At 50.0% G+C, this 23,464-nt stretch overlaps 1 protein-coding gene across 2 annotated transcripts in view; it reads right to left on the reverse strand.

The window, feature by feature from the left end:
• NUDT14 (nudix hydrolase 14) overlaps positions 1–23,464 on the reverse strand; it is a 263,867-nt gene that overhangs the window by 52,428 nt on the left and 187,975 nt on the right. For both annotated transcript variants that reach the window (XM_069638200.1, XM_069638199.1), the window contains exon 4: positions 17,945–18,182. In XM_069638200.1, coding sequence (XP_069494301.1) covers positions 17,945–18,182 — 238 coding nt within the window. The remainder of the gene's footprint in view (positions 1–17,944; positions 18,183–23,464) is intronic.

The following is a 23,464-nucleotide window of genomic DNA, read 5'->3' on the forward strand; positions in this document are numbered from 1 at the left end:
TTTATAACTGAACTAATGGGTACTTTTCTATTTTCTTTCTCCATACATGTTTGTTTTTCATTTTTGTGATTTTTGTGATGTTTTCTGAACCCACTCAATCCTCCCCTTCACCAACCCTGTCCAAACCAATGGCATACAATTTTGCAAACTACTTACTTGACATGCTATATGTAACTTTGAATTGTGGTATGAATGATAATACTTCAATATAATAATATGTTTGTTTGAACCGACATAGCCCTGATTTGACAAAGGCCCGTGGGAGCCGAAACACGTTATCAAGTAGAGGGCTCCTTTCTTTATATATAGCTACGACTGATACAGTTCATGCTATTAAACAACCTTTATCATTGGCGCTGAGTCCTGGAATCTTTTGTGGTTCACCTTAAAAACTCCTTGCCCCTTTTTAACAGGCTCGTTTACCCATGTATCCAACAAACAGTGGGGTTGTACCCGGAGAGGAGGTGGAATATAATTCTGTTTTGGACACTCCTTGTCCCCAGAGGCTGGATCATACTCAGTGGGATCACAAGTGCCCTGATCCCCTAAAAAAGGGGTTTGCACAGCAGGCTCACCTCCCTAGTCCCAGGATGCTCACTGTTATGCTTCCAGGGTGGCCATCATCGTAAGGGCTGCATGCAGCTCAGTGCTATGCTCTCAGGATGCTCACTGTTATGCCTCCAGGGCAGCTATCATCGTTAGGGCCGCAGGCAGCTCAATGCTATGCTCTCAGGATGCTCACTATTATGCCTCCAGGGCGGCCATCATTGTTATGGCCGTAGGAAGCTTAGTGGTATGCTCTCAGGATTGTCACTGTTATGCTTCCAGGGTGGCCATCATCGTTAGGCCCACAGGCAGCTCAGTGCTATGCTCTCAGGATTCTCATTGTTTTGCCAGAAGGATGCTCAATGTTATGCTTCCAGGGCGGCTATCATCTTTAGAGCTGCAGGCAGCTCAGTGCTATGCTCTCAGGATGCTCACTGTTATGCCTCCAGGGCAGCTATCATCGTTAGAGCTGCAGGCAGCTCAGTGCTATGCTCTCAGGATGCTCACTGTTATGCCTCCAGGGCAGCTATCATCGTTAGAGCTGCAGGCAGCTCAGTGCTATGCTCTCAGGATGCTCACTGTTATGCCTCCAGGGCAGCTATCATCGTTAGGGCCGCAGGCAGCTCAGTGCTATGCTCTCAGGATGCTCACTGTTATGCCTCCAGGGCAGCTATCATCGTTAGGGCCGCAGGCAGCTCAGTGCTTTGCTCTCAGGATGCTCACTATTATGCCTCCCGGGCGGCCATCATTGTTATGGCCGCAAGCAGCTCAGTGCTATGCTCTCAGGATGCTCACTGTTATGCCTCCAGGGCAGCTATCATCGTTAGGGCCGCAGGCAGCTCAGTGCTATGCTCTCAGGATGCTCACTGTTATGCCTCCAGGGCAGCTATCATCGTTAGGGCCGCAGGCAGCTCAGTGCTTTGCTCTCAGGATGCTCACTATTATGCCTCCCGGGCGGCCATCATTGTTATGGCCGCAGGAAGCTTAGTGGTATGCTCTCAGGATTGTCACTGTTATGCTTCCAGGGTGGCCATCATCGTTAGGCCCACAGGCAGCTCAGTGCTATGCTCTCAGGATTCTCATTGTTTTGCCAGAAGGATGGCGGCTATCATCGTTAGAGCTGCAGGTAGCTCAGTGCTATGCTCTCAAGATGCTCACTGTTATGCTTCCAGGACAGCAAACATCGTTAGGACCACAGGCAGCTCAGTGCTATGCTCTCAGGATGCCCACTGTTATGCTTCCAGGGCGGCCATCATCGTTAGGGCCACAGACACCTCAGTGCTATGCTCTCAGGATGCCCACTATTATGCTTCCAGGGTGGCCATCATCGTTAGGCCCAAAGGCAGCTCAGTGCTATGCTCTCAGGATTCTCATTGTTTTGCCAGAAGGATGCTCAATGTTATGCTTCCAGGGCGGCTATCATCGTTAGGGTCACAGGCAGCTCAGTGCTATGCTCTCAGGATGCTCATTGTTATGCTTCCAGGGCGGCCATCATCGTTAGGTTCACAGGCAGCTCAGTGCTATGCTCTCAGGATGCTCACTGTTATGCTTCCAGGGTGGCCATCATTGTTAGGGCCGCAGGCAGCTCAGTGCTATGCTCTCAGGATGCTCACTGTTATGCTTCCAGGACAGCAAACATCGTTAGGGCCACAGGCAGCTCAGTGCTATGCTCTCAGGATGCTCACTGTTATGCTTCCAGGACGGCAAACATCGTTAGGGCCACAGGCAGCTCAGTGCTATGCTCTCAGGATGCTCACTGTTCTGCTTCCAGGGTGGCCATCATCGTTAGGTTCAAAGGCAGCTCAGTGCTATGCTCTCAGGATGCTCACCGTTTTGCCGGAAGGATGCTCACTGTTATGGGTCCAGGGTGGCCATCATCGTTAGGGCCGTAGGCAGCTCAGTGCTGTGCTCTCAGGATGCTCACTGTTATGCTTCCAGGGTGGCCATCATCGTTAGGCCCACAGGCAGCTCAGTGCGATGCTCTCAGGATGCTCACTGTTATGCTTCCAGGACGGCAAACATCGTTAGCGCCACAGGCAGCTCAGTGCTATGCTCTCAGGATGCTCACTGTTCTGCTTCCAGGGCGGCCATCATCGTTAGGGCCGCAAGCAGCTCAGTGCTATGCTCTCAGGATGCTCACTGTTCTGCTTCCAGGGTGGCCATCATCGTTAGGTTCAAAGGCAGCTCAGTGCTATGCTCTCAGGATGCTCACCGTTTTGCCGGAAGGATGCTCACTGTTATGCGTCCAGGGTGGCCATCATCGTTAGGGCCGCAGGCAGCTCAGTGCTATGCTCTTAGGATACTCACTGTTATGCTTCCAGGGTGGCCATCATCGTTAGGTTCACAGGCAGCTCAGTGCTATGCTCTCAGGATGCTCACTGTTATGCTTCCAGGGCGGCCATCATCGTTCGGTTCACAGGCAGCTCAGTGCTATGCTCTCAGGATGCTCACTGTTATGCTTCTAGGGCGGCCATCATCGTTCGGTTCACAGGCAGCTCAGTGCTATGCTCTCAGGATGCTCACTGGTATGCTTCCAGGGTGGCCATCATCGTTAGGTTCACAGACAGCTCAGTGCTATGCTCTCAGGATGCCCACTGTTTGCTTCCAGGGCGGTCATCATCATTAGGACCGCAGGCAGCTCAGTGCTATGCTCTCAGGATGCTCACTGTTATACTTCCAGGGTGGCCATCATCGTTAGGGCTGCCGGCAGCTCAGTGCTATGCTCTTAGGATGCTCACCAATGGCATAACAGGGGCCCCCGCGGCCCTCGCAGGGCAGGGGGCCCCACTAGCACATGTCCCGGGAGGGGGCCCCACTTGGAGAGAAAAAAAATGAAAACATTTTTTTTCAACAAAAAAAAACATAACTTTTTGATTTCACTTTGCATTCACAAAGAAATTATTTGTGTAACGGAAATAATGTCTTTATGAAGGCAAAGTGACTAAAAAAAGAAACATTCTTTTTGAAGTCCGAGGGATCCCCTCCACCGCATGCAATGGAAGACCCTAGGCTGGAGGCCTCCATGTCATGGGGTGGGGAAAGCCTATGACTTTAAAAAGAAACAGTGGGCCTCATTATGAGTTTCTGGTCCAGAAACAACAGTACTGGTAAGCTTGCCGGTACTGTTGTTTCCGGACCGGCAAACTACGAGTTCTGCGAGCGGGTGCCTTTGATCCCGCCCGATCTGACCTGCACTGGCGCGCAGAACTCAACGGATGCAACAGCACCATTCATGAATGGTGCCAGTGCATCCGGCCTCCCCATTCCAATTGAGTCCAATGGGACTCAAATGGGAATGGAGAGTAATATTTTCTGGGGCCCGGGAATGGGCAATTAGCGGTTCCAGCGGGGCTGTAATGCACCGGTAATTGCCCATTCCCAGGCTCCGGAAAATTCCTGACTCCGGCAGCAGCCGTGCTTATCGCCAGGGTCATAATGACCCCAGTATCTTTTTCGAAGTCACTCTGTATTCATAAAGAAATTATTTCCGTTATGGTTCAGTCCTTAAAGGAAATCATTTCTTTATGGAGTCAACATGACTTCAAAAAGGAACTATTTCTTTTTGAAGTAATAGGGCTCCCCTTAACCCCATGACGGGTGCGTGCGTGAGTGTATGGTGAAAGGGTGCACACTTAAATGTACAGGTGTCTGCCTGTGTGAGTGTATTGTGAAAGGGTGCACACTTAAATGTACGGGTGGATGCCTGGGTGTGCCTGTATGTTGAAAGAGTGTGCACTTAAATGTATGGATGGGTGGGTGTGCATGTGTCTATACGGTGAATGGGGTGTGTGCTTGTGTTCAGGGGTGCAACAAAACCTACATTTCGGGGGGGCTAACCCTTCAAATTTTGGGAGAGGCGCTAACTTCACAGGCGGTGGAGAAGGGGAAAACTTATTTGTATGGGGGAATCCAATTTCTTTACGCATTTTAATGAGACTATTCTAGTGCAGCTTCAATGTTACACGCAGTTAACTCTCTCCCACTTATGGACTACGGCGAGAATTGAGTGGTCTCCTGTTCCCTCTCTACCCTTCCAATCAGTCCCCTGGCATGCAATTACTAAACCCACATCACGATTTCAATTGGCTAAAAAATGTGGCATTTGAATGCAGGTACTAACAGTGAAATGCTTTATGTCAGTAATTGCTGGGCTCTTGGTAACAGCAAAACCCAGGTGCCGTGTAACATCTTTGTCCTGTTCTGTCCGGCAACTGCTCTGAAGGTCAGCCAGGTCGAGCCAACATAGCCCAACATTTCGGGGGGGGTGTTGAATCCCAGTCAACTCAATGGTGTTGCACCACTACTTTTGTTTAATGCCTTGATTTCTTATTGGTAATCTTCATTACTCCTAGCCCTATTCTTCCTCGTCCCACTACTTGTGTATGAGGCACTCTGCCTCATACATAAGTAATGGGATGAGGTAGAGGTACATGGGGGTAATGCCGGACTTAGCTACCTGTAATCTTCATTACTCCTAATCCCACTCTTTCTCTTCCCAGTACTTACCTATGAGTAAAGAGCCTCATATGAAAGCTCTGGCACAAGGAAGAGGGACGTGGAGGTAATTCTGGGCCAAGGAGCTGATTTTGGAAATTGGGGTAGGGGTGGGAGGGAGAGGGGATGTTTGTGGGGGGGGGGGATTGCGTGACATATCATACTGGTTGTCCATGTCCAGTCTAAGCAGGCATGATATGTGGTATTAGTGGCTAGAGAGGAATTTTGGTGCAGCCAGTCTAATCATTCCTCAATTTGGTATGACTTTTTTTTTTATAACTGGGCATTTCTGATAAAGCAGTCCTGCTAAGTGTAATTACCTGGCTAGACTGGCATTTCAGTGCTGCCAGACTAGTCTTTTCTTACTGGGGCATTGTATATTTTTCTGGGAATCTGTGATAAAATGATATGATACAAGTCATTTATAACGCGCCTGTACACACGTGTTTCTAGGCGCGACAAGACATGGGAGGGAAGATAGAGGGAGGACAAGACAAACAATCTTACTAGGCCTTGTGTCATTCAGATCGTGCAGGCGTGAGAACGAGAAGTGCAAGGGGAAAGGGAGCGAGGAAGGGCAAGGGAGAGGGGAGGAAAACACAGGGCAGCAATTCTCTGAGTAAGTGCAGCCAGGGCAGTTCAGCTCTGGGTAGTGCAAGGAGAACAAGGGACTGTACGGTTACTGTTACAGCGCCTAAGTGCGTGGTAGGCCTAGAGGCAGTGCTGGGGTGACTGATCAAGAAAGAGTCTGGACATAGTGAGACTCCGAGGGTAGCCCAGAAACCAGTCGGTACAGCAGCCAGGTAGGTCAGGTAGGCCAGGAGGGAAGGCAGAGAGAGAAAGCAGAGGAGAAGAGGAACGTTTTGAGCTGCTTCCGGATCTTCAGGTGGTCGGGCTCAAGTTTGAGAGGGGCAGGGAGGTCTTTCCAGAGAGAGGCACCTGCATCCTGCATAGGAGAGAGATCTACCCCCCCCCCCACTCTCTGCCTGGGGAAGTGTCTAACCCTTAGAGAGTTGGAGGTAGCTGAGCAAAGGGCTTGAGAAGGAAGGTATTTTGGAAGAGAGCGATAGATGTAGTGTGGGCCCGGGCCCCGAAAGCTTTGTTGACAATGCAAAGGGTCTTGAAATTGATCCTTGCAGCAACCAGGAGCCAGTGGAGAGATTTCAGGGCTGGAGAGATATGATCCCTGGGCTTGAGGCCAAGGATAAGTCTCGCAGTCCTGTTCTGGATTAGTTGCAGAGGGCAGAGAGTAGAGGAAGGCAGGTTGAGAAAGAGGCTGTTGCAGTAGTCCAGCCTAGAGAGAACCTGGGCTCTGGAGACAGTGAGCTTCTGGGGGAAAATGAGAAAGGGAAGAGTCCCTTTGAGGAGGAGCAGCTGGTAGTGGGACTTCTTGGCGATGTCCAAGATGTGAGGAGAGAAAGAGCGAGTGGAGCCAAAGATGACAACCAAGTTTTTTGCCTCGCAGGTAGGCGATAGAAGGGGGCCCAAGGTGGGCGGAGAGAGTGTGAGAGGGAAAGCAGGGGTAGGGGACCCAATGAGAAGGATCTCCATCTTACTGGCAATTAAGGGAGAGATCGTTGGAGGCGCACCAATCCTGAATCGCGGATAGACAGTCAGGATTGAGAGGGATAGGAAAGGAGTCTTAGGGGAGCCTGAAGTAAAGCTGAGTGTCATCTGCATACGAGGAGAAGGTAGAGATCAGGTGGGCCAAAGGGACCAAGAAGAAGTTGAAAAACCAGGGTGAGAGGATGGAGCCCTGGGGAACGCCACAGGTATAGAGAGATGTGGTGGAGGGGAGAGGGAACAAGTTGCACCTGGGAATGGCAGTCCAAGAGGAAGGAGGTCAGCCACTCAAGGGCCTGATCCGTAATGCTCAGGTTCTCATGGAGTCGATTGATCAGGATGACGTGGTAGACCGTGTTGAAAGCAGAGGAAATATCAAGGAGGATGAAGACAGAAGGAATGCTGTAATCAAGGTTAGAAAGCAGATCTCAGGAGAACAGTTTCTGTGCCTCTGGCAGCTCTGAAGACAGACTGATGGTCATGGAGACAACCAAAAGATTCAGTGTGGAGAGTAAGCTGGAAGATGGGCAGTTTTTTTCCCAACAATTTGTACAGGAAAGGGGTGATGGATATTGGGCGATAGTTTTCCAGGCAGGAAAGGCAGGCGGCTTCTTGAGGAGTGGGTGCACCAGGGAGTGCTTAAGGGGAGAGGAGAACATTCCAGTGGTGAAAGAAATCAGCCAAGGCTGGAGCGAGGGTGTCATATAGTCCTTGATGGTTCTAGAGGAGCAGGGGAGCACCTGTTTGGACAACAAATTCAAAGATCAGATCTGTCTAGAAACCTCGTCAGGTGTTGTAAGAGAGAAAGAGGAGAAAGGAGGAAGAGATGTAGAGCTGGCCAATGGGGGGCCAAGAGAGAAAGAGGAGATGGGGGACTGGAAGTCCTGAGTTTTAGCAGAGAAGTGAGAGAACAGAGCCATACAGAGGGCCTGTGAGGGAACAGGAGAGGTAAAACCCGCAACAGGATTGACCAGTTACTTACAGATTATAAAGAGTTTGGCTGTGTTGTTGAAGTCCACAGAGACCTGGGCTTGAATGTGTGTTCTCTTCTTGATGAGTGTTATTGCTTCAACTGGCATTTTGGTGCAACCAGTCTAGGTGTGTCTAAATGTGGCCTGGCATGCTTTACTGTAATGTTATTACACTGGTCTACATTGTGTAGGCAGTGGATATGGTTTCATTGTGGCATGGCATTTTTAATAGCAAAGCATTCATGTCCTTGTGCACTGTTGGTGACTTGCATGTATTGGATTGGTGTTACCCTACAAAACCATTGCAAACACTCGGGCTTTTTAGCCAGTTTTTCTCAGAAAGTGTGCTGTATATTGCATTAAAACACATTTATATCTTTCTCCTAGTGCAGTGTGTGGCATACCCCTTCAACAGCACATTTGTGCGTATTACGCAAGCGTGATAATCTAGGCTGTCCCAGAGTGTGGCACGACCCGTGATTTGTTGCTGAGTTGGGGGGGGGGCCTCAGCATGGCTCGCAGGGGGGCCCCCACATTTTGTGTTACGCCACTGATGCTCACTGTTCTGCTTCCAGGGCGGCCATCATCGTTAGGCCCACAGGCAGCTCAGTGCTATGCTCTCAGGATGCTCACTGTTATGCTTCCAGGGTGGCCATCATTGTTAGGGCCGCAGGCAGCTCAGTGCTATGCTCTCAGGATGCTCACTATTATGCCTCCAGGGCGGCCATCATTGTTATGGCCGCAGGAAGCTTAGTGGTATGCTCTCAGGATTGTCACTGTTATGCTTCCAGGGTGGCCATCATCGTTAGGCCCACAGGCAGCTCAGTGCTATGCTCTCAGGATGCTCACCGTTTTGCCAGATGGATGCTCAATGTTATGCCTCCAGGGTGCTCATTGTTATGCCACCAGGCTACTCAGTGTTATGCCGCTAGGGTTTGCCCCTTATGCCCACAGACAGCTCAGCGTTATGTCACCATGCTGCTCACAGTACTACGGGCTGCTTACAGTTATGCCTGTAGGGTGCTCAACGTTAAGCCTGTATGGTGCTGAATGGTATGTTACGGAGATCACCATTATTCCTGTTGTGAGGTCAATGTTAAGCCCTTCACGTTATGCTCCCAGGGTTCTCAACGTTTCATCCCCATAGTTCTCAATGCTACACTCGCAGGGTGCTCAACATAATATTGAGCACCCTTGAGGCGTAATGTCCGCAGGGTGCTCAACGTTACGACCTCAGTATGCGCAACTTTACGACCCCAGTGGGCACAACGTTTTGCTCTCAGTGTTCTGCCTCCTATTATAGATATTGTGTGTGACCGCCTCAATTCCTGGTGCTCTCACATCCTTCAAATTCTACAACACTGTTCAACAGGGTTAAGTGGCTTTACTTAAACAATGGTAAAGGCTGGACTTAAAAAAAAAAATAGACTGAATTGTACATTCTGCATTAAAGGCACGCCCCTTTCATGATAAGAAAATGACATGGGTCCTCATTATGAGGTTGCCGCCATACCTGTGACACCGAATCCACCACCTGGCTTCCTGGTGTCACCGGGACATTACAAGTCCTGGCGGAGCGGGAAGTCAGGCGCCAGATTTCTTAAGTCCCCATTCCCGTAGAGTCGAATAATGGTGTCGGTGTTCCTGTGACGAATCTGCATATCGTAGCCGCTGCGCCCGTCAGGCAGGCAGACTCATAGTGTGGCGGGCTGGAAACAAGGGTGCCAGTGAGCTTACCGGAACCCTTGTTTCCAGACCGCCACACTTGTAATGAGGCCCATGGTCTTACTTTAAGCTTCGAAAGCGCACTGGACATGCTTTATTCAGCCTGATGTTTTCCACAAAACCCTTCAATATCTCATAACTTATTTTAAACTGAATCATGATCATGTCATTATAAAGTGATTCAGCTCAAGGTTTCCTGCTCCGCGGATCTAGTCGGCCATTTCGTTCTGAATACTTCCTTCCCTCCTGCCTACGTGCTGACACGATTAGAGCATTTGACCAACAAAGGAGTAGTGAAAGACCACCCATTATACCTTCCAAGCACAGCTCTTCTGTCATGCAGCATGACATGCCATGGGCAACCGAAAGCCCGAAATACATGGTTGCTGTAGCAAATATGGGTCAGACTTTGTGCCAAGGCCAGGCCGAGACACTGTCCCCAGGTAAACTGGCCTATGGTATTGCCCAGCTGTAAAAAATGACCATTTAGTAATTTATTTCAAAGAAACCATGTGGAACTCAGTGAGCTACCAAAGGTGGTACAGGATGGGAGTTGAGGAGCTCCTCCTACATCACAAGCCCATGCCGGCCTGGGCGATGTAACATGTACTCTGAGACCTCTAGGGCTGGTTGCAGAACATGCTCCTTGGGGACAAAATCCAATTGCTTGTGTCTCCTTGAAGGCGCAGAAGGTCAATCCTTCTAAAGGAAGGGACCATGTCACTTTGGCATTGGATGTACCCCTCGAAGACCCCACAAACCAGAGTGACCGATGGCCAAGCTTGCCTAAACAGGGACCTACACCACACGTCCGTACGCCAACTCAGAGTCTTGGTGGAAAATGAATACAGACCAGGAAGGGAGGGAGAAGGAGGAATCACAAGGCATCCTGGGATCACCTTTCTTCGTCAGCGAAGAGAACTACTCTCAAGAAGGAAGGAAGGAAGGAAGGAAGGAAGGAAGGAAGGAAGGAAGGAAGGAAGGAAGGAAGGAAGGAAGGAAGGAAGGAAGGAAGGAAGGAAGGAAGGAAGGAAGGAAGGAAGGAAGGAAGGAAGGAAGGAAGGAAGGAAGGAACCCCCCAGAGGCGCCCCCGGGAGAGGTGAGGCCCACAATCACAGAGTACAGCCGGTAGTAAGGCAGAGCTTCCATCGGACAGACAGATGGCCGGCCGGCAGGATGAATGCTTGGTATCCCAAGGACCCACACAAGGAAGGGAAAATGAGGAAAAAATACAAACAAACCAATCCCAAGGTCCCATAAAGAGGGGATTCCACACGGATCCATGGACCGAGGAGAGGCTCATTAATGGGAGTAGGACGAGCAATACAAAGCCACTTCTAAAAGCAGAAATCGGCCACATTTGGGGATAAGCAAGGCAGCAAAGGTGAGGCAGTGCAGTGGGGAGAGCAGCACCAGACCAAGCTCCAGTGCAAAGGAACTAGAAGCACCAAAAGTGGAAGGAGGGCAGGAATACGAGGCCAGTACTGTGGGCCTACAACTGGGCAAGAGTCCTACTTGAATAAAGGTCTCCGGGGCGTGCAGTCATCTGTGGAGTATGAGTCAACAGCGAGGGCAGAACCGTAAGAGGGTCCCTAGAGGCTTGAGCCACCTGGGCACCTAAAGAGAGACCAGGTGCATGCTGGTCGGGAGTGCACCGTACCCGTTGCCAAGAGAGAGAAGGGCACAGTATCCCTAATCTGTGAACTGGGGTATTATAGTCCTGGATCAGGAAGCAGTGGGCTGGCACGATCCTCCTGGCTGGATTGCGAGGAAGGTCTGGTTGCTATACGGGACAGGCTGCTCAATACGTCAAAAGACAACAATCACTACGTTTTCAGTTTTTATGATCAAAATGTACAAATAAAGATACTTTGGGGCTCGTGCTCCAAATGGGATCCTCCTACACTTCAGACGTTCAGGGGGGCTCCCACTTCCCTACCCCTCCCTCTCTACTCCAACAAGTTGTAGTGCCAAATTCACTAGAGCCAGGGTACCCCTACGGCCTGGTCGATCCTGTTCCTAAGGCAGACCTAAACGTTGCAGCCTTATCTCTGCGACTCCCCCAGGGACTTCCAAGATGACCCAGCAGGTTAGTCTGATTGTCCTGCTCACTTTCTCCTCTCGATGTCAGTTTCCTAACATTTTCCTCACTCGCATGTCTCCTCTCTTATTCACCCTCCTCTCTGTGTCTCTTCTCCTATCTACACTGGGATGAATCTGATGATGTCTTCAATCCTTTCCCGGGGGTGGTCTCTCCTCATGTGGCCAGGGGACGGCAGTCGCTACCTGATCCTGACCCTGGGGGTGGCTATATGAGGGAGACCACAAGGGGGGAGGGGACCAGCTGGCTCCCTCCAAGGGTCAAGGACCATGTCTTCACCGGTCTGGGCATGTCCGGGAACGTACGGCGTACCAGACCATAATCTGTATATGCCCACTTTTAGCCATTCACCACTATACTATCAAGAAACAACGTACTCTCCCTGGGACGCGTCCACTTCTCTACTTTTCAGAGCTGCGCAAACCACCCATTCTGGAAGGTAAGGAGACTAAAATCACTGACATATTTGCTAAACCATCATCAAGAAATGCCTGTCCTTGCTCATACACGTCATTTCCACTTAACACGGACTAGATTCTCACCCCCGTTACTCTGCTGCATTCTGAAGCGCATGCGCCTCATTCACACATTAATTTCTTTTTCTATAACACCTCCATGAACTTCATGATCACAAACTCGTTCTTCCTTACTGAGCACCCAGCGGTTGCTTTAGCATAACCTGCGCCGGTATTTTAACTCTATTTTACGCATATACTTACCTACTACTGCCGGCGTATCTTTAGCTCGTCCTCTTACCGATTCCCTCCGATAACGCCTGCTGCATCCAACGTAGCACCCAGGCACACATGGCAAAGCTTTTCCGGCTTGTTAAACAAGAGTTTTTGGGGGATGTTGGATCAAGGGCTTTTTTTTTGTTATTATTTTTTTTATTTTTTAGGAGCAGTAAGACCCATGCTTCTTTGAGGCTTGCGGGTACCAAGCTTGAGGTGAAGGAGGAATTTATGACTGCCGAGATGATCAGGGCCAAAGTTTGGCGCAGTCTTTGATCAGGGGGGCTGAGCATATGTTGCCCTAGCATTTTGATGGTTTAAGACTTTTCAGGATGTTTAGGGTGTCTTGGTCAGAGATGGTATTGAATTTGAATAGCGGTGGTGTGTTGGGAGGGGCAGAGTGGATGTCCTCCGGGCAGTGGGTCTGTCAGGGTGGGTTGTTTGGAGTGGTTCAGGGTGTTTCGTTTGGCAATGATTTTGTTTTGGAGTAAGCTGATTTTATTTAACATGGCGCTCTGGATGCTGTCGCACTAGAGCGGGGATGGCGGGGCAACTGGGGAGTCAAGTTCCTTGAGGATGGAGAATAATTCTCTGGTATTAGAGGTTGTGTTGACTATTCCGGAATTGAACGTATTGGCTTTGGCTTGGATGACTGCATTTTTTTATTGTTTGGATAAGATCAGGAATTCTTGTTTGTGTTGTGTCGGAGGGTAGGTTTCTCCAGGAGATTGCAGATTGCCTCTTTTTTGCTCTGAGTTCAGAGAGATCTTGAGTAAACCAGTAGTTGGGGTGAGCTAGTGGTTTGGATTTTTTGGGAGCTAATGGGCGATCGTTTAGATAGCATTAGCTAGAGTTTTAGTATATAGGTCTACCAGATTGTTTGTGCCAAGGCTGGTTAGGATAGCTGGGTTGAGGGCTTCTAGATAAGGCAGGAGGTTTTCTTTAGTGAGCTTGTGGGCACTGCGGGCTGGGGGGGGCATCGGGATGGTAGGAGTGGTTTGTCGACTGATGGGGATGCTGAACTGGATGATATGGTGGTCTGACCATGGGCATGGGGTGTTTGATGTGATAGTGATGTGGCAGTCTAGGTCGGCTATCCAGTCTAAGGAGCGTCCTTTGTTGTGTGTCGGGCTGTGTATGCAGTGACTAAAGCCAACTGTGGATAATGAGTTGGCGAGAGAAGTGGCTGATGTGTCATTGAGGCCATTGAGGACTAGGTTCAGGTCGCCCAGGAGGAGTATTTGTGAGGACGGTTTGGTGTTTTCTTGTAAGATTTGAAGAAGGTCTTCTTCAAAAGGGAGGATGGGGCCGGGTGGCCGGTAGACTAGGTGGCCGGTGATGGTGTTGGATCGGGATATGGGAATTGTTAGTGAGAGGATGTCACAGTTGTTGTTAAGGGAGGTGTTGGCTTGTCTGATGCATAGGTGGACTTTGCTGATAATGGCTACTCCGCCTCCTTTGGAGTTCAGTCTGTCACTCCTGAGGATGGTGTAGCCTGGTGGTATGACGAGGGAGAGAGCTGGTCCTGCGGCCGCATGGAGCCAAGTTTCCGTGATTGCTAGCGCATCAAGGCTATTGGCTGTTAGGAGGTTGAGGATGACGAGAGCGTGGGCTGGCAGGGATTGGACATTGATGAAGGCTAGTTTGAGCAAGGGGATCTTGGGGGCAGCTAATTCTCTGTGGTTGGAAGTGGGTCGGGGGGCTGGGTGTCCATGCTGGATGGGGGCGCAGTGGCAGTGGGCGTACAGATAGACTGAGAGGGCATGGGGCATTGTCAGAGAGCACACAAACAACAGGCGGGGTCATGACAGTGGCAATGGGTCGGTTATCACTGGGCCTACATGCATTGGCATTGTGCATGCCGTTGATTGATATTTAGACGCTAGCATAGGTCAAGGAACTGGCGTTAGGCAAGTGGGCATTGGTAGTAGGCGGACAAGTAGTTACAAGAGGCATGTATGCATTGGTGTTAGGCATACAGGTTATCAGCAAGCAGGCATTTTCAGTGGACAGGGGTAGTCTGGGGGCCAGTCTTGAGAGCTGTACGTGCGTCAGGGGAAGGTTGCTTCTATTCGTGCAACATTGTGAGTGTTGCACGCGGCGTCGGAAGAATCTGGAGCCAATTCTGAGGTTGCGCAATTGCGTAGATACCAGGCAGCTGATGTTGGGGCTGCGGCAGAGAGGCGTTGTACTAGTTGCGTGCGGCCTAGTGGGGATCTAGAGTCGATTCTGTAGTTGCGTAGTTTCCAGGCAGGTGATATAGGGGCTGCGGGCCAAGAGGCGTGTTAATTGCGTGCAGCCTAGTGTGGTTCTAGAGCCGATTCTGTAGTTGCATGGATATAGGGAAACTAATGTCATGGCTGTGGGCCGCGAAGCGTGGGTTGCTGGGCGGAGCCTGGGTGGGGGGGGGTAGGTGTATTGGGTGACCTGTTTGATACTGTACGGTTAATGGCAGTTGTCCCACTATTAGTCAATGATAGTTGACCTTTCCCAGATCAGATATCACGAAAGTCTGTGTTGAGCGTCTTCAACACGAGCAGCCCAAACATACTCTACCCAATTACTCAATGACTTTGCGGTCTGTGTAGATGATATCATTGACAATTCCATATTAATGTAACTTCATTACACCGATAGATTGAAATACATAAAGTAATACTGCAGATCCCCCAGAATGATGATCTTCTGCGGCACATTATACCTAAATTAGATCCCTGTGTCCAACCGTTTGATTAGGAAAACACGTATTTTGACGGTGAAAGTCACAGACTCATGGTGTACAAGCTATGTTCTTCAAATAACCTTCGGTCCTTCATGGGAGGACCACAAGAGTTCCTTCCAAATCTTGCCATGGGACCTGCGGTAAGAGCTCCTCCTGCATGAGCCCTCACCACTACATCTGCAGCTCACCTTCCCCAGAAGAGGACACCAACCAGGAATGCCTTCCAATGGGGCCACTTCTTCCCATCATCCTCTTCCGCAATAGTCTTCCAACAGAAGCCTGGGAACGAATCGATACAGCAGATGAAATCTGCCCCCCAGTTGCTTTTGAATCGAATATTCTCCAGTTTCTTTATTTTGGATACATATAAGCCATAGCAGAGCAACAAAAAACATCCACGTGCCCAGTAAAATGGCCAATGAAGGAGAGACGATTAGTAGAAGGCTTTGGAGAAGAACCAAGATTTGAACAGCCTGAATATATTGAGGGCTGGCTGTGCACAGATGTGCTCCTCCAGCAGCAGAGTATGAAACATCTAAATAGAAGATACCAAAAAGAAGGTGGGTGAGGCGCGCACTCCCGGTCCTGGTCAATTGAACCTGTTGCAAAAAATAAGTAGCTGGGTCACATCCAAAAATGGACAAATATTCACAGGGTTAGATCCCTTCTGCTGCAAATCAGGTACTCAGTATTAACAGGGTTAGATCCCTTGCTGCAAATCAGGTACTCAGTAATAACAGGGTTAGATCCCTCAGCTGCAGTTCTGTGGTCTGTAGTTGTTCTCCTCCTAGCGCTTTCTTATCTCAAATAATCATCAGGGAGGCTGTTGAGCAGGTGTGTCTAATTAGACTCAAAGGATTCTGCTAGCTGTAGTGAAAACGTTTTTTTCTGTTCAGGTGACCAGCAACCGACACCCCTCCAAAGCACAAGTCCTTCCCAAATTTGGGGGAGGGGAGAGAACCATCTTTATGATTCTCCAAAGTGGGGCACAGTCACCCCGTGGCGCTGCCTCTGGAGCCCGGGACTCCCATAGCATTCAGTACAAAAAAGAAGGTGGGTGAGGCGCGCACTCCCGGTCCTGGTCAATTGAACCTGTTGCAAAAAATAAGTAGCTGGGTCACATCCCAAAATGGACAAATATTCACAGGGTTAGATCCCTTCTGCTGCAAATCAGGTACTCAGTATTAACAGGGTTAGATCCCTTGCTGCAAATCAGGTACTCAGTAATAACAGGGTTAGATCCCTCAGCTGCAGTTCTGTGGTCTGTAGTTGTTCTCCTCCTAGCGCTTTCTTATCTCAAATAATCATCAGGGAGGCTGTTGAGCAGGTGTGTCTAATTAGACTCAAAGGATTCTGGTAGCTGTAGTGAAAACGTTTTTTTCTGTTCAGGTGACCAGCAACCGACACCCCTCCAAAGCACAAGTCCTTCACAAATTTGGGGGAGGGGAGAGAACCATCTTTATGATTCTCCAAAGTGGGGCACAGTCACCCCGTGGCGCTGCCTCTGGAGCCCGGGACTCCCATAGCATTCAGAACTGCAGCTGAGGGATCTAACCCTGTTATTACTGAGTACCTGATTTGCAGCAAGGGATCTAACCCTGTTAATACTGAGTACCTGATTTGCAGCAGAAGGGATCTAACCCTGTGAATATTTGTCCATATTGGGATGTGACCCAGCTATTTATTTTTTGCAACAGGTTCAATTGACCAGGACCGGGAGTGCGCGCCTCACCCACCTTCTTTTTGTACTAAATAGAAGATAGTTGTGCCAGTTCATGCCAGGTGAGCATAGGGGTCAAAGAGTCAAAAAGGACTAATAATGTTAGCAAGCTTGCCCGGGACCTTTCTATGGGTTGCCTTGCAAATCTTAAAGAAACTGAACTGGTATCAAAAAACTATCAACTGCTAAGTTTGGCAGCAGATTAGTCCTACCATGGTCCACTGTCTGATGGCCATGCGGTCCACTTTCGGATAGCCATGCGGTCCACTGTCTGATAGCCATGGGGTCCACTGTCTGATAGCCATGCGGTCCACTGTCTGATGGCCATGCGGTCCACTGTCTGATAGCCATGGGGTCCACTGTCTGATGGCCATGCGGTCCACTTTCGGATAGCCATGCGGTCCACTGTCTGATAGCCATGGGGTCCACTGTCTGATGGCCATGGGGTCCACTGTCTGATGGCCATGCGGTCCACTGTCTGATGGCCATGCGGTCCACTGTCTGATGGCCATGCTAACATGACTCTTCAATTCAGATCAAATGAATCGCCTCTGCCTTTGTGTTGCTTCCACTTGCCGCTTCAGAAGATTAACATCTGTGCCTAGATGCAGGTTTCTGGCTCTGTGAGGATGTGAGCAAGATAAATGCCAAATCATATCAAATCAATTAGATGCTTAAACCCGTGAGATGTAGGTGAGGCAACCATATTTGCCTAGTCTGTCAACATAAAAGAAATACAGCTCTGCCACCAATGCCACGGCTGTTCCAAGTGCTGCAGCGGACTCGGTCTGCGTTGTCCCACCTCCACAGTCAGCAGATTGGTGGGTGTTATACTATTTCCTTTGTGTCATCAGGGGGCCGGCAGGCAAAGCTGGCCCCCTCTATGGCCTCACTTAAGGCCCATGTCTTCACCTGTCTGGGTCCTCATTACATCAAGAGCGCATCCATTGCACACAGCGACCCTCCAGGATGTCAGGGTTCACCTCATGCAAGTAAGATCAGCCGGGATCTCGTATCTTGGGTCGGAGCATTGGCTCCAGGCTAAGATGGCCGCCACGGTTGTTCTAAATTCTGCAGGGGACTCGGTCTGCGTTGTCCTGCTGCCGCAGTCGGCAGATTGGTAGTGTAACACTATTTCCTTTATGTGATCAGGGAGCAAACCTCGGTTTCCACCAACTTCACCCAGGTACAGTACAAACGTGAACCATTCTTTGCCCCCAAGCAGAAATTGCCCCAGTGTGCAGTAGTGTGGCTTGAGTGTAGCATGGCGCAAACCATAAGTAACAGCTCATGGCGCGCAAAGCGCCCCAAGACCGCCCTTGAGTAGCCCAACACTGCATATACAATATGAGAAGGCAGCGAGGTGCCCACCTGTAGGAAGAGACTCGCTTCAAATTCCCAACTGGAACCTCGTAGCCGCACTCTTCCAAGATTTCCCTGCAGGCGGTCTCCTCCAAGGACAGGTCGGGGTGGTCTATGATCCCAGCGCAGAGTTCATAAGTCACCCCCACAGCAGCGGGCAGGAGACTCTCTGGGGGGCACGCAACTCCCTTGCCCCCCTCCTGGAATAGTTCAGGGTCATGACGCTCCATTTCACACATATAAACAGCTGGAAAACACAAGAAAACAGGGTGTCATTGAAAACAGAAGCATGCAGACATTAACAGTGAGAAGGTTCTTTATGTAATAGCCTGTAGGAAATACAGCCTGTAGAAATGTCTGATGGGTTGACGTTAAAAGTCAGGAGATGCAAGCACCCCCATCTCTTTCCCAAACTTGTCTTTTCCTATTGCACAAGCGGTTCTGGACATCATTTAAATGCCAGAAGAAACCAACACTGGTGCCCCATCCCGCAGCTTTCTGCCCCTCCTCCCATACCACCCGACTACACCCCAAAGCTGCGCTTCATAACCCGCTTAAACATATCTATCCGTGTGTAGCATTCCTTCCGATTAAATAGATGCACGCCGTAGTTACTCTACTCATCCTTTCTTTCCTCTTTGATTGCTCTGCTCATTTTCTCAATATTGTAATTGGTTGTCGATTTGCATTTTAATAAATATGAAGTCCTGTGCGCAAGCGAAGGAGGATGGTCGACCCAGGGGCAGCAAGGGGAGGATGCCTTGGCTACATTACCCATGCCCGTGCGGAGAGCAGGGTAGCACCACAGGGCAACTGTAGATGCACCAGTCCCCATAAGATCGGGGAGAGGCGGTCCTGCAGAGCCGGGAACACCTGCACACTCCGCTCCCTTCACATGGGTGCAGAAACTGCTCCCAAAGCTACCAAGAGAAAGAGGGACCCGAGTAATGCCAAGAGGGTCAAGGTGGTTCTTGAAGCTGCAGTCCAGCAAACACTAGAGACCTGCACTGCCACAGAGAACTACAGCTTCCGAGTTCCATATCCCAAACCTGAACTCTCAAGCTCCCTTCAACCAGACAGAGGCTGGAAGAAAGGGCCAGCGAGTGACAGGAAGATGGACGCCTGCCCTAAGGGCGCGATGAGTCATCCCAAGTCACACACTAAAGACAGTAAGCCATCCCCAAGTAAAGAGCCTGAGAGCCAATCCTCATCATCTCTACCATGCCCAGGTCTCCTTACAACAGCGAAAGGCTGACGACGGGCCAGGACCATGTAGAAACCCAAGGACCAAGAGCTCATTCAGGGCTTGCTGGAGAGGTGAAGAGATGAAGCTGGAGAAAGAGCAGGGGATTGTACGGTGGACGAGAGGAGGCAGGAGGCTGTGTAAACAAAGATTCTAAGGTTGGAAATTAAGACTCCCAACATTGCGAGAGCAGCGAGACTGGGAGAAGGAAGGCACAGAGAGATAAAGATCTTGAAGGTTGGGAGGAGCAAGACCAAGAGGGCTCCGACAGAAAGACCCAGAAGGCGGGGAGGAGCAACCTCCTCAGGGGTGAAGAGATAAAGGTCCAGGAGGTTGGGAGGAGATTAACTGAGCGGGATGGGAAGAGTGCCCCAGAAAGCGGGGAGGAGCTAGCTCCTCAGGGCTGAAGAGATAAAGGTCCAGGAGGTTGGGAGGAGACTAATCAAGCGGGATGGGAAGAGAAAGACCCAGAAAGCGGGGAGGAGCTAGCTCCTCATGGCTGAAGAGATAAAGGTCCAGGAGGTTGGGAGGAGACTAATCAAGCGGGATGGGAAGAGAAAGACCCAGAAGGCGGGGAGGAGCTAGCTCCTCGGGGCTGAAGAGATAAAGGTCCAGGAGGTTGGGAGGAGATTAACCGAGCGGGGTGGGAAGAGAAAGACCCAGAAGGGTGGAATGAAGAAAACGCCCAAAGAGGCCAAGAAGGTGGAATAGTTAGAAGAGAACTGGAGGACTTTAATTGCCATATGAAAAGGATACAAAGGAGTGCAGAAGGTGGACAGAAGAATAGATGGTGCAAGAAAATATTGATAAGAGGTGGATGCCAATAGAACAGGAGAACAAGGAAAGACAGAGTCTGTAGAGGATATAAAGGAGGAGGGGATGGAAAGAAGAGGAACGATTGTGAAATATCAAGGAGGCAAAGGAGTAGGGGGAAGAATTCATACTGGTGGGAGCTCGGGAGTGGAGAATAGGAGGCGGTAGATAATAAGCCTAAAAAGGGGCACACCCCGGAAGGAAGAGATTGAGGCGACCTAGTGCAAAGTATGTGTGAGCAAGACTCGATGCAAGAGCAGGGTGTATTTATTTATTTATTACATGTATTGACAGCGCCCAAACCCGTAAGTATCACAGCGCTGGTTACTTAAGAAACAGAGCAGGGGAAGAATATGAAATACTTAAGCATGATGGGAAATGTTGCAGAGAGACAGGTGGGGACCAAGGGGCGCCCAAGATCAGGTTACTTGTCAAACAGCCAGGTTCCTAGCAGTTCTCTGAGGTAGGAAGCCTGCTCTTGGATGTGGAGGGGTAGGGCATTCCATAGGGTGGGGGCAATGAGCGTGAAGCTGTTGCCCCTAGCTCTTTTATTGGAGAATCTCGGCATGGCTAGTGACAGGGTGGATGCGGAACTTGGCAGGGGAGTTTGGTGCTTTTGGAGATGCTTTGGGCGAGGAATGAGGGTGCAGTATTGTGGATGCATCTGTGTGTTTGGGAGAGAATCTTAAAATCAATGCGTGCTTTGATGGGCAACCAGTGGGTGTCGCGTCTGGCATTAGAGATGTGGTCTGAGCGTCTGAGGCCGCAAACAGCCCAGAGGGCATTGTTTTGGATCAGTTGGAGTTTGGTCAGATTTTTACAGGAGGTGCCTGCTTCGATGGCATCGCAGTAGTCTAGTTTGCTGCCTATAGTGGCTCTGGCAAGGGTGAGGCAGTTGTCAGTGGATAGAAATTTTCTGCTGAGGTTAATGAGTTTAGTGGTGCATGCAGCTGAGGAGTCGAAGGCTTTGACGTGTTTGTGCATAGATAATTCTGCATCTAAGTGAACACCCAGTGTTATCACATGGTTTGAGACGCTGGTAGTGTTTCCGTCAATGCAGAAGGATGCAAAGGCGGGGTCTAGTCGTTTGAGAAAGTATGGTGAGCCTGCTATGAGGAGCTTGGTTTTATCATCATTAAGGCATAGATGGTGTTCCGCCGCCCAGGCCTCAATGATGCCGTAGATATGATTTATGTTGGCAGAGTCAGTAGCATGGTTACCAGCTAATGTTAGCAAAATGTGGGTGTCGGTCAGCGAAGTTGGTATAGCTGATCGCAAGGTTATCGATGTGGTCAAACAGGGGTTTGGTGTATATGTTGTATAGAGTGGGTGAAATGCAAGAACCCTGAGGGACACCGTAGGGTACAGTTATGGGGTCGGAATCTTCTGATCCTGTGAAGACCTTTGATGATCGTTCGCTGAGAAAGGCTTTGATCCAGCTGGTGGCTTCTGGGCAAGTTAAATTTGGTAGTGAGGTGTTGGCAGAGAATGTTGTGATCAACAAGGTCGAAGGCTGCAGAGAGGTCGAGGAGAAGGAGGATGACTAGTTTGGCAGCATCGCGGATGCCATTGAGATGAATTTTGAGGTCGAGTAGGGCCGCCTCTGTGCTGTGCCTGGGTCTGAAACCTGATTGGCGGGTGTACCGTTGTTTTATCAAAGTGAAATACTTCATGCTACTTCACTTCGACAAAATAACTGGGGATCGTGACGAATCTCCAGATGTCGTCACTTGTCCTCTATGGGGAGACTCTTCCCATGAGGCCAGGGGGGTGTGGCCGTTACCCAATAGCCCCCCTGAGGATGGTACTCAGCAGGTGGATCTACTGGGGAGGGAAGCCCCATATGGGATTAGTGAAGACCTGGGAGAACATGGTATCCCCATAGCCCACCTTACCATAAAACACCTTCCTAAACCCTTCCAGCAACACTTTTCCTAGTTTTCCTATATGTATTGGACATACCACCAATATAGGAAGTACTGGGACGACGAAGAGGCCAATTGATTCTCTGGAAGACCTCAAGATCAGTACTGGGACGAGGAAGTAGTGCAAAAGGATAGAGAGCTCTAATGAGAATGTGAATGAACAGCCATGTTTCCCCAAAACTTGATTGGGCAGAACCCATTCAAAACTGAAGACGGAAACCAGAATGGATAGAGAAGCCCTCCCTTGAGGAACCGCGAGACGGGAACCAGATAGAGCGGAGAATAGAGGGAATCGTTGCTGGGGACACCAGAGCTATGGAGAAGCAGGCTTCCAGGCACAAGAAGTAGCTGGAACGTGCAGTCAACAGGTGACATGCAGCCCGCAAGGAACCAAATGCTGCGGACCCACCACAGCACACCAGAAGCAGCTGGTGCTGCAAGAGGCTGGAAAAGACACAGAGGAGAGCCTGCAAGCGACTGAAGAACACCGGCAAGCCTGTTTCAGGTACCTGGGTTGCTGGGACGGTTGGTGGGCCTTCAGAAGGGCTGAAAAGTGTCCGAACATGAGTCAGGGTACTGCACCCTTTTATGAAGAGTAACCAAAGTCATCTTCATAGTCACAGTACCTGGCAGGATAGGGAAACAGGTCTGCAGCACCAAAAGGGAAGAATCCCAGGGGTCTGGGACCTGCACACATTTATGAAGAGTAGCCTAAGTCATCTGCAGAGTCACAGAACTGGCAGGAGAGGGAACCAGGGCTACTGCACAAAGACAAGAGAAATACACAGGTCTCGGATTTGCACCCATAGGATTAAGAGCTCATGTGAACAATGAACTTATGAAGTGCAAACCAAGACAGGGGGAGGGAGGCATTCCCCCTGGTAACATTGAACTGCATACTTAAGTCTGAGAAGGGCTTGGGGGCAGGGAGTCATTCCGCCCAGCCTTTGTGAACCGTGAAGCCAAGGGACATCAGGAGAAGGAAGCAATACCTCCTGGGGGTTTACCCTGTGAAACCAAGGAATATTGTGGCTCGTGAAGTCAATCAGAAGAAGGCCCCGGGAAGGGAGTCATTCCCCTGGCACTGTGAAGACATAGAATACCCGGAGAAGGGAGGCATTCTCCAGGACTCCAATAGTGAAAACTGTGAAGCCAAACGGAAGAAGACCCCGGGAAGGGAGTCATTCCCCTGGCACTGTGAAGGCATAGAATACCCGGAGAAGAGAGGCATTCTCCTGGAACCCAATAGTAAAAACTGTGAAGCCAAACGGAAGAAGACCCCGGGAAGGGAGTCATTCCCCTGGCACTGTGAAGACATAGAATACCCGGAGAAGGGAGGCATTCTCCTGGAACCCAATAGTGAAAACTGTGAAGCCAAACGGAAGAAGACCCCAGGAAGGGAGTCATTCCCCTGGCACTGTGAAGACATAGAATACCCAGAGAAGGGAGGCATTCTCCAGGACTCCAATAGTGAAAACTGTGAAGCCAAACGGAAGAAGACCCCGGGAAGGGAGTCTTTCCCCTGGCACTGTGAAGACATAGAATACC

The sequence above is a fragment of the Ambystoma mexicanum genome, chromosome 14 (genome assembly GCF_040938575.1).
Source record: "Ambystoma mexicanum isolate Mex_15411 chromosome 14, UKY_AmexF1_1, whole genome shotgun sequence".
NCBI classification, from domain to species: Eukaryota; Metazoa; Chordata; class Amphibia; order Caudata; family Ambystomatidae; genus Ambystoma; species Ambystoma mexicanum.